Source organism: Myotis lucifugus, unplaced genomic scaffold, assembly GCF_000147115.1.
Source record: "Myotis lucifugus unplaced genomic scaffold, Myoluc2.0 scaffold_44, whole genome shotgun sequence".
Taxonomy (NCBI): Eukaryota; Metazoa; Chordata; class Mammalia; order Chiroptera; family Vespertilionidae; genus Myotis; species Myotis lucifugus.
In genome coordinates, this window is record NW_005871092.1 from 966,789 (window position 1) to 978,842 (window position 12,054).

Genomic DNA, 12,054 nt, shown 5'->3' on the forward strand with positions numbered 1-12,054 from the left:
TCACCCCCAGGATCCCTAGGTTCTAGAAAGCTTAATCTTGAGCACACATATGTTTGCTCTCTGAAAAGACACTCCTTGTTTCCATTGTTGCCATCTGAAGCAACTCAGGGTGGTTTGTCCCGAGATCTATCACACAGAGGAAAATAATTACCAGCCGTCTTCGGAATCCTCTTTCAGTCTACAGAAATGCCTGGTTCTTCCATATGCACATGTACAAGTACACCATGATGTCTCCAAAGGTAATTTCATAACAATAGGAGGCTCTATCTAGCTAGGTCACTATTATTTCAAATCACAGCTTTCATTAAGGACCCCGTAAAAAAGCACGGGTTGAACATTCTGGCTTAGAGAACCCCAGTTCCTACACTTGAATGACTAGCTTGCCCCCAGTAAACCCCATGGCTTTTGCTCAGTATCCACTCCACAGAGTTCATAAAGACAAACATAACCGCAATAACGACACCAACAGTTATAACAACAGCTAGGATTTGATACACTGAGGGACTCCTTGGGATAAAGGCATCAGCTCACCAGTCGAAATCGGCCTCTGTGCAGACACAGGGTTCAGACTCCATGGCTCCTGCATACTTTCCTTGCATACATTTCCGCTCTGACTTCCGCTTCTTATATATCCTTTTGGCTCCCATGATGCATGCTTCCCCCTGGAAGGAGACAGGGATCTCAGGTACTTGAGCACAACACTGGGATCTTCCCTGTGCCAGGCAGTCCAGGGAGATGTTCTCAAACCTCAGTGTGATCTGGACTGAGGTGGTCTGCTCTGTGCTGATGGCTTTTTTGTTTTGTTTTGCTTTTGTTTTTTTGTTAATCTTCACCTGAGGATATTTTTCCATTGATTTTTAGAGAGAGTGGAAGGGAGAGGGGGAGACAGAGAGAAACATTGATATGAAAGACACACATCAATTGGTTTCCTCCTGCACGAACCCTCACCAGGGCCAGGGAGCCTGCAACCAAGGTACGTGTTCTTGACTGGACTCGAATCCAGGACCTTTCAGTCTGCGGGCCAACACTCTATCCCCTGAGCCAAACCACTAGGGCTGTCAGCTTTTTCTTTTCAGTGTCAGCAGCCCCAGAATAGAATGTGACTAATAAAGTCAGTCTGAAGAAGTATGGAGGGTGTGTCTAAAAGTGTCCTTCACTCCTGGCACATCCAGCAAAGCTCTCCTTGGCAAGGTGTTAGGCGCAGCGCTGTGAGGGGCACATGGATCATGAAGACTCAGCCCCATAAGTGTATTGCCAACGAATCTGGGATAATTCAGTTCAATTCTCCTATTGGAAAAGATGTATGAAAGTAGAGCATTGCCTAAGAAATATAAAGATCCCTTTTGCCCCAATTTATGCTGCTTCTGCCCACGCAGCTTTTTACACTGATTTTATATCCGTCTATCAGACAAGCGAGAAAACTGAATTCAGTGTTTCTCTACAAAATAAAAGCTTTGAACACACAAAGCTCCTGCCTCCCAAAGGGGAAAATATCAGCCATGTATATGAGTGATAATTTTATTTTTGCATCTCTGAGAGGAGTGGGCGAGTCAGCGGATGCATCTGGCACTGCCAAACACAGCTCCCTCTGTACGTCTGAAGGACCGGAGCTCAGCTACTACAACCTGTCTCTCTTAGAAAACTCACTTTAACTGGCTCCACTCCACACATACATGTAAATATATCACAGTCTAGGCTGGGGGCAAATGATATGTTATTGCCTGAATATGGCGATGGTTTTGCAATGGACCATCCTTTCAGGGCCCTGGATGCCGTCTGGCTTGGGAACTCAAAGGAGAGAGGCTTTCAGACAAGCATTCTGATATGAGCTAAATAGCTGAGGGGCCAGGACGAAGGAAAGGTTCCTATTAACAATTCTGCATTCTTGCACCACGAGTACCCTGGAAGAGGCGAGAATCAGTACCTGATCTCAGGGAGTCACAGGAGTGGGGAGGAAGGACTCTCCTGGCATTGCTCACAGAGCATAAGCTTGTTATTTTATGTCTCTTGTTTGCTTTGCTAGATCAAATTCAAGACCCTTTGCTCACCCCTGCCTCCACCCTGCATCCATATGACATGCTCAGATGAATTAGGTTTAGATGCCCGTGCGGAGTTGGTATTTCATTTTGAGTTGTAAGTCTAAGCCAAGCACATTTGAATTTTATCTCATTATATCCCAGTACAATAAAGACAGAAATTACTTCACAACAAGCTATAAAGTGTAGGGTTTGTTCACTGCTGTGGAACACAAAACACGTAAGAAAGCACAAGAGGAGCATTCTGGCTTAGGGAACCCCAATTCCTCTACTTGAATGACCAGCTTGCCCCAATACTCCCCATGCCTTTCGCTCAGCATCTACCCTCTGCTCTCTCCCTCCTACCTGGCTGTGCAGCTGCCAAGGTCTGTAGTCCTCCTCGGCACACCTTCTATCGAAAATGGACTTGTAGTCCACTTTGACCAGCTGCCATTCAGAGCGGTGGCTGAAGTGTCCGAACACTCTACAGAGTTCATAAAGATAAAGATAATTGCAATAATAAAAATGCCAGTAGTTATAACAACAGCTAGCATTTGCCCAGTGTCTATTATGAACTTAGCAAAATGCTAGTAAGTACATTGCATTGATCATACCACTTAATCCTCAAAACGCATTTATAAAGGGGGTGACTATTATTGGCTCCATTTCACCTATGGGTAACATGAGGCTCAAAGAGTTGTGTTCATTTGTAAAAACCAATGTCAAATCACTAAAGAACTAGTAGATCAGGACGTAGAGTGTGTAGCGTAAAAGATCACTTCTATATATCGTACCAGAGAATGGTTAACAAAAAAATCAATCAATCAACCAACCAACCAATAATGGAGAAAACAATCACAGATACTGCTCTCTACATGGTCTGAGATTGCACTTCTAGGCTGTCTTGCTAATGTACTTGATTTTCATGCTATTTAGTTTCCCACCAGTCGCTAGGGAAAGTGGGTGCAAGGCCAGGTGCTTACAACTGCTTCCTACACTGTGCATTCTACTCTGCTTACTGAAAAGACACAGGAATTTAATGAGGTGTTTGAATCACTAATCGCAGATAAGGATAAAAACCACAAAGCAGCCTTTTTGGTCAGCATCTTTTATCTGTTTTGCAAATATAAAAATTAAATGAAGACAAATTATGGAATACATTGCTAATCTAGCCATGTTTACCATGGCCAAAAGTGTAGCTATTAGGCATATTAAATATTGATTGATTTATTTTCTATCATTAAAAAAAACAAAAAGAAAAGGGGACAGAAAATTTAGAAAATATACCAACTCATCGCTTTGATTTTGACATTGTCATGTCCGACACGATCAACTACTTTAAAACCTTCCCTCTGTTTCCTATGTCCAATTTTCTAGGGAAAGGAAAAGGCGCAGTTTCATATTTTAAATTCAAAGCCAATGTTTTGAACCCCACAGGCAGGCAAGTCATTAATCAAGTCTTTCACAAATTAATGATCATCTCTTTCCAGACAAGAATGAGTGCAAATGCAATTTCCCAAGAACAGATTGTTCTCAGGGTTTCCCTAATATGCCTCACAATTGGGTTAGGTAAAGAGCCAGGGAAAAAGACAAGCCTGCATGGGGTTTTGCTCAAGCTCTGAGTTCTGCCTTAAAGTGAAACCATTCCTTATATGCCCATGTCTTTCTATATATTGAATTTGTTTATTATTAAAGTCTTAAATGCATAGCTTTCTTTTCTACTGCAATGATCTCTTCTAATTCCCCTCAGCCCATGCAGGAGGGGAAGAAATGAGCTAGTTTGCCACCCACCCTCAGTGTGAGACTCCCCATAATTAGTAAAAGCCAGGAAACTGGTGCCCGTACTTTTCTTTACTCTTTACGGGGGAATCATGAAATCACATGTACGGACTTTGCCGGCAACTCCAAACCTAACAGCAGCAAAGCGAACAAACAGCTAAAAAACACGTTTCTGGATGAATATCAAGACGTGTTCCACTTACGTCATGATTAGAGTCTCTTCCCCAGGCTCACCCAGAACCCCATCCACAAAAAGGGGAATAGATGTGAAACTGTATTTGCTCCAAGATCTCCCTTCATCAAAACTCAACCTAATGACAGAAGAAAAAAAAACAACAATTACAGTCCTCAGATCTCCAAAGGAAAAATAAAAATCCTTTCTAAAGAAAGATACTACTAACCAGGAGAGAATCCATTTGAAAAGTGCCTAAGGCATTGTCAAAGTGAGCCTTGAATAAGTGTCCTTAATTACACGAGAAGGTAGAAATACAGTTAGCCCAGCGATTTGGGACCCGAGTGTATTATTACATTAACAAGGGGAGAGCTGCATGAAATGAGAATAATAATGAGTCTTTGATAGAATCCGTTTTTAAATTTGGATATTTTATTAGATCTTAGATCTCAATGTGACTCTCTCCAAAACCTCAGGATACTTTAGTAGCCAGCCTTTCAGGTGATTCTGAAGAGCAATGGCCATAGGGGACCTATTTAGATGGACTTGAGCCAGCCGCCTCCAAGCGATCAGAGCTTTACAGAATCTCTCTTACATCGTTATAAATCCTGGTTGACTCACTGAGTGAATGAATGGGGGCAGAAGGACAGACTCTTGATAGCAAGAGGAGAGAAGTCTGCAACTCTGAGGGCCACGCAGGATGTTTCTTTTGCTCTGCCCTTCCCTATGGATGCCTCCCACCAGGCTAAGCTTCTGTTTCTCTCATTTCTGCAGCTTTCCCTTCGGTCGCCAGAGTAGCTACCAGAGGAGGGAAAATCAGGCTTTTGACTTGGAACAAGCTCGCATGTGGAGAGAGTCACTTTCAAAAACACACATGAAGGGGTCTGTGGGAAACCCCTCTGGAAGTTAGGACTTGCACATCCATCTGCAGAAGACCTACAGCTAGAGTTGCAGAATGTCACCCCCAAACGGGAAACTAAGGAAGTACAATCCGCAACAGTATCCTGATCTCTGTGCAGAACACACATACTAGTAATGAGGAGGCATTATTTGGGAAAGGAGTGAAGCTACTCAGAGATTATACCTGGCGCAGCACTCTACCCACAATTGTGCTAAAAGGATAAGGCACTGGGGAGGGTATTGTCACATTTAAAAACTATAATGTAATTCCTCTCTCAGGGGCAGAGCTCATCCTCCTTCCCTCCTTTCTTCCCTCCCTCCCTCCCTCCCTCCCTCCCACCCTCCCTCCCTTCCTCCCTCCCTCCTCCCCTCCCTATGTCCTTTCCTTCTCCAACAGGCCATGATCTTATTTTAAAAGAGCAAAGGTGTAAATTATGTTCTAGTAGACCTTGACATTTTACAACAAACATGATCACAGTCTGATAGCCGGACTCCTAGCCTTCAGAGTGAGGGACCGCAAGGAGTATGACTCATGGGCAACAGGTGCCTTTACCAGAGATGTCGAATTGGAAGAGACGTGTGCTTCATGGCAACTAAGACTCCACCTTGATCCAGATACAGGACACTGTGCTCTTCTTCAAAGATCTGAAAGAGGAAACCACATCCACATGGACACACATCCATGTCCACACACATCCAGAGTTCCGATAATTCGTCTTCACATGAGGAGAAAAAATAATCCCTCTCCTGATTTAACAAGGTTTCCCCAAATCTTTGGGAAGACACAATAATGAACATTGCTTCACAAGATGGGCTACATGTACCCCTGGAGTTACACAGAATTGTTTTAGGTGCACCACAAAACAAATGTAAAGAATAGTTATGTATTGATGTTTATATTCTGATCTTATTTTGTGGCATGTTCTATTGATTCCCATTGATAATCATGTCAGAATATTGGATAACTCATATTGGGTAACATTCTAAGGTAGAAGAAACCTTAGAGATACTTTAATCTCACATTCTCATGCTTATATACGAGGCCACTAAGGTTGAGAGAGATGTCGAAACTTGCCTACGAGCATGTATGTAGTGACTGATGGAGCTGGAGCTTGCAGCATTACAGTGACCTTCCAGATACAGTTCTTTCAAACTTTCCAAGTATTCTAGAAAAAAGGTGTTCTTGTTCAATTAATAGGTTCTCTGCCAAGTTATAAAGTAGCTCTGATGAAAATGGAATCATCATATTTGGGTACATGTGCCATTGGATCTTTTTCTAAACGCGGAGAAACCAATGTGAAGTCAAATGGAAATACGGTGAAAACAATTTCTAAGTCCTCTCTATATAAGATGCATGCTGGCTTCTGACAGTCACACTGTTAGTATAGCTCTGTCTGTGGTTACACTATAGACATAATATTCTTCCCCTTTACTTCTTTTTTGAAATTTTTAAAATGTTTATTGAATTCATTGGGGTGACACTGGTTAATAAAATTATATAGGTTTCAAATGTACAATTCCATAATAGATCATCTGCATTGTATTGTATGTTCACCACCCCAAGTCAAGTCTCCTTTATTTACTTCTTACGCCCATATGAAGGTATATCCTATCCAAGGACCATAGAAGTAGAGACTTATTTTGCTTTGTTTGGGGTGTTGGAAGGAAAAAAAAGGGATCCTGGCTCTCTAACTATTCTCCAAAGGAAAATTAACCGTGCTCATTGCCTCTAAGATCAAGAGCCCTGAGGTTTTTAGGCAAATTTCTTTCTTGCCCTGCCCTTCTCACAACATGTGAATCCCACTGAGGACTTATTAGAAGCCTGGAATTAGGAAATAGCAATTGGGCCATAGCATGGAGATCTCTGACTAAAATATAAAGCAGAGTTGTTCTCATTGCTCTGTGATTACCTGTGCATTAAATTTCAATTTACGGTGCTAGTTATTGTATGATAATTAAATGTCAGTGGGTTATTAAAACATATTTATTGAAGGGTAACAACCATGCATTAGGCACATATCTTGTTATGATTGCAAAAGCTCATTAAATGCCTGTTTTATAAGCTATGGTATCTAATTTTCATTCAGAAGAAAGAGAGGAAGCATTTAAGCTAAACACATTGGTTTAAAGTGATTCCATTTCTACTTTCCCTAGCATATGCACGGTGATGGTTATTACTCTGTCTTTTGCTCATGAGATTTAAACATCTCAGAACACCACCTGGGTAATTGCTATTTCTATATCACTGGATTGCTCTCTATTCTGACTTCTAGGCATGGGGAATTTATGAAGATAACCTAGCATTAGTTATATAATCTACCTTCTAGGCGCCATGTTCCCTATATGATAAACTTTAGGGTTCTGGTTTTCTTTTATGGGAAAAATTCAGTCAGATCTAATTTGGTTTCACTGTCCCTTATAAACTTTCTTCTATAAAGTCTCTGCAAATGGGTCATTTTTATTGAATGGCAAGAAAAAAATCAAATTGCAAAAAGATTCACTAACCTCAAAGACTTAAGACTAAATAAATGCATTGGCAAGCTGTAGGATTTATAGGTATTTAAATAAGTTATTATGTGTAGGAGAATAAGTTCCCAGAATTGAATCGAGTTGAGCAAATTTAATGTCAGTTAGACTTCAGCAATGTGACCCAGCACGCTTTCTTACCTGCCTCCAAGTGTTCCCTGCATCTGAAGAGACAAACATGCTGATGTCGCTGTCTGACAATTCAGAACCTATGTTACCTAGAAAGAGCACAGAGCCATGAGTGGACGGAACTTTCTGCACAAGCTAACAACGAGCCACATGGGCAGTCTGCTTCACCTGAGATGGACTGAGATTGCAAACATATCTGAGCAGCGTTTTTCAGCATACTTGATTCAGGGTCAATAGTTTAGGTGCAATTCAAAAAATATCTTTAGCTTGCTCATGAAGTTCCTAGCAGAGATATCTAGCTTCTTAAAATAAACACAATTTACAGCAACAAGCAAACCAGGTGAGCTTCTTACCTGACGCCACTATGATGCTGGGAGCTGTCTCTCGGCTGGCAATGATCCCTGATGTGTAGGGATTCTCAGAGACCTTAAGGTGAAGGTGTAGTGAGCAGTAAGGCTGAGAAGAGGAAAAATGAGTGTCATGAAAGCACACAATCTAAATAGTCACTTCAATCTCATGTTCAGAGCATCTATCCAATCATCCAACCATCCCATCTATGCATCCATTCATGTACCCTTTCATTCACCTGTTTTCATTCCACAAATACCTAGTGTCCACTAAGCATAAGATAGCTGCCAAGCTGGTGAGGGAAGGCCTCTTCATTTTAAATTGAACTGACTGCCTTCATTGCCATTTGAGCATTTACCAAAACATTTGAGCATTTTATCTGTAAAAGGCTAGGTATAGCTTATGAAAGAGTTACATTGACTTAAATTTGGTCTTGACTATCATGAAGTGTAGATTTTAAGATCTTTTGATTGGTTAACATAAATAGAAAATATTTTAATACCTTAAGATCAGTACAGATAGAATATGAGATTCTACAGGGTGACAAAATGATGTCCAACTTTTGACCAGGAAGATTTCGAGGAGAAAATGGTGCCTTGGGCAAAGATGGGTAGGTTAGAAATGGGTAGGTAGGTAAGATGTTCAGAATGAAGGACATTTCAGCCCTGAGTAACACCAACCACAAAGAAAAACACACAGAAGATTTGAGTTACAATACAGTATATAGTCATACTAAAGAGGAGAAATAGGACATGACCTCAGGAAAAAAGGTTTGGTGAGGCTGGGAGAGCTGTTAAGAAGTCAGCCGGCATCTCTTAGCCACTCTCCATGTGAGAACTTGGTCTCAGTTGTACAAAAGAAACTGTATGATGTGTGAGACTATCCTAACGTCCGACAGACCATCAACAGGGTATTATCAGAATCAGTATTATTCAATAGGAACGTCATCCTTGTAGGCAAAATGTACAATAACAGCAATTTCAATGAAAATTTAAGAGACTTATTTGTGTCTGAAAATCTCGATCAAATTTTCTGATTAATATATCACCGGTTTTGATAATAAATCTTATACAAGTTTCATTTGGAACAGTTCTTGTACTGAGTTGTCAAAAACTAAGAATTTGTGTCTGAATCCACACTTCTTTTCATCGCTGAGGAAGATTACTTTCTAATCTTATCCACTCGAGTTTTTGGAATCACCAATGTATCTCTGTTATTACTTTGATTCTGCTCTCTAAGTCGCAACCAGCAGATACTCAGAGAGCTGGAGAGGCAGTGATTAAATTTATATCAGATAGGGTAAAATGACAAACTAAAAATGAAACTCAGGAATAAAAGCAACCAAAATACTGGTGAACTAAAACAGTGGACCACAATAGGGTCTTTTTCTTCCACCGACAGAGAGAGTAAACTCTCAAGGAATGACAATAGTAATATATTATCAGTTTTACATGAAAATTTCATGTAAAGCTTTCAAAAAAAAGAAATTTTTTACTTTATAATGTTCCAAAAGAGTAAAGAAGATTCCCCTCTATAAGAAGAAATAATCAGACCCAAACACTTGGCTCCCTTTCATCCAAGAGGAAGACCAGAATGGGTATCGTTATATTGCCAAGGTCCCAGGAACACACTGCACAGCTCTCAGTTGCTAAAACAGGATAAAGCAGAGGTGTCAGACTCTTTGCCATGGAAGTTTTGCTGACAACGGCAGCTTATCAGGATCTCCCTTCTCTGGTCTACAACACTTTATTTTACTAGGCACCATCCTGTACCTCACATACCTCACATATGGTTCTATGCCCCCAAGAGATACACTCTGCAAATAAAGAGAAAATGTCAAGTACTCCACTGCATCATCTGTGAAATCTAGCCTGGAATCAAAAATGAAAGTTTGAAGTAACAAGCAATGCTTTTATGTTAGGAAGTGAACGATACCACTATTTTACTCAGAACAATGCCAGAAGTACCCAGGCTTATCTGTAAACCACATCATCAGAGTCATATGAGCATCTCCGTGGCATTAGAACCGCATCACTCCTTGGGAAATGCGTGGGTAAAAGTGTTGAATGGAGCACCTCTGAACCACCCAACAAGGTGGAACATCCCTGGACAAGGGAGCACCCAGCTTGCAATCTTGAGTGGCCACTTGCCACAAACTTCATCACTCAATGGTCTGGAAGATTGTGAAGCTCAGTTGCCACGGGGCCCATGGTTCCTTTGCTATGGGGACTTGCCATTGCAAAGGAAAGAGTGCATTTCCAAATGACCATATCAGCACAGCCCGTGGCTCTGGCTTTCAGAGCCCAAGAGAAGTTATTTTGAGAAGAAAGGACAGCAGTTCATGCAGTAGCGGCAACATTAGAAATGATCTCTCTGGTGCACTTTTTCTCCGTGTTCACATTTGTAGTACTGGATTGCCCCCAGCTGGTATGAGGAGAATATTCCGTGGCTTTATTTTATTTCTCCCATTTTTTTCAAGGAAGTTAGATAGTCTACATCAATGTTCGATGAAAAACAATGGTAAGTGATTCATCTTCACATGTTTAAACTTAAACGTTTATACCTGGCTGGTTTTGGACATTTGTCAAAGTTAAGTCACTAAAGCTTAATAGAGAGGTTTATTATAATGGCTATTGAGCCACTACAGACTCCTGAAGGACAGAACACAGTTCTCTGATTCTTCTGTTCTTTTTGCCCAGATAGGGGACACTCTGTCCACATCTCTCTTCTTTCCTATCTGCCTTCCTGCCTTCTTTCCCCCCATTAGCACACAAGTACCACATACGTGAGTATCTCTCCAGAGTTATCTCCAATTCAGTGGCATCAAAAAACACAGCTTATCCCAAAGGCACTTCTCTCTTTTTCTTATTCTTTCACATTAGGACAATATAGAACTGTGCACTAAAACGACCATGACCTAGCACCTGACTTACAGGGAATGGAGGGACCAGCATACATGTGTGGATGCTGCCCTTTGATATGTCTCTTCATAGTCACAGGGCATGAACTATCATCAATCAATTCTAGGAGCAGCTGGATCCTTAATCTGTAATCTTTGCAGGGTCAGATACAGAGTTTGAGAGCCTGATGCCAATGAAGGACTCTTTCCCAAGAAAAAGGGCACACAGAATTTTATATCCGATTTCAGAGAGTGCACAAACTCCTGAAGTCCATGGTGGACTTCTAGGTCCCAAATACCTTTCTTTCATCTTATTCTTTTATGTCTTATTTTAGCAAATAAAACTCCTTTGGCCATTGCAAGCATTCAGTAAATATCTGTTGCATTTAACTGATCTGTCTTCCTAGAACTGTGAATGGCCAATGCAGAATTACTAAATGATAGAAGATATTTCCCCACCATGCAATAAATCAACTCAAAAAATGGTTAGATTACTTGAGGATCAAACAACTTCTCATTCCACTTCCTCTTTCCCTGAAACCTCTGTATCAATAACCTTTAGGTCTCATCTTCATGGTACCATTATCCCTGGGGATCCTAATCTGAGGATTGTCCTGAAAACCCAGATCTGAGGTTTCATAAATAATAAGGCAGCAAGTAAATTCCCAAATAATAGCCTCCAAATCCAACACCCCCCCCGCCACACACACACACACACACACACACACACACACACACACACACATTGTTTCTGACTTTGAGCTGGAGCTGGGAATCCATTAGATCTTCAGTAAAGAAGAGGTTCAATGGCAAAGAAGAGCGAGGCCCCTGGACCAACTGGCTGGGTATGGGGCATTCAGCCCCACTCCAACCCACACAACACACACAGTCAAGTGTGCAAAGGAGAGGAAAGCAGAGTCGAGAATCTCCAGGGTAGCTGGCTCCTTAGCTGCAACCGAAAGCGGCCAACTGAATCCATAGAGAAATCATAGTCTCTCTCCATGAAACACTAGGCTTCCCCTGGGGGCTCAAGGATTTGTCACAGGCTCGACTCACATCTTGCCTCCCAGGAGCCAAATCTTGAGGCTTTGGAGGCAGGTAGACCGTGACCTGTAATACCCCATCTAATTGTGCTACCCAGTCTTCAGAGGAAAGAAATCCCAGCTGAGCCCTCCAGGCAATCAGTCTGAAAGTCCTAAAAATACAGCCATAAATTACCCTGGATGTCTTATTTCTATAGAGTACATTTTAGCAGGAACATTCCTTTTGGGGCTGTAATTCTGAAC

General features: G+C 41.4%; 1 protein-coding gene across 1 annotated transcript in view; it reads right to left on the reverse strand.

The window, feature by feature from the left end:
* SORCS1 (sortilin related VPS10 domain containing receptor 1) overlaps nt 1–12,054 on the reverse strand; it is a 290,995-nt gene that overhangs the window by 82,302 nt on the left and 196,639 nt on the right. The window contains exons 11-16 of the mRNA XM_006088177.3: nt 7,875–7,977; nt 7,534–7,610; nt 5,420–5,511; nt 3,998–4,105; nt 2,382–2,499; nt 532–662 (exon numbers count right to left, since the gene is read on the reverse strand). Of these exons, the coding sequence (XP_006088239.1) occupies nt 532–662; nt 2,382–2,499; nt 3,998–4,105; nt 5,420–5,511; nt 7,534–7,610; nt 7,875–7,977 (629 nt within the window). The remainder of the gene's footprint in view (nt 1–531; nt 663–2,381; nt 2,500–3,997; nt 4,106–5,419; nt 5,512–7,533; nt 7,611–7,874; nt 7,978–12,054) is intronic.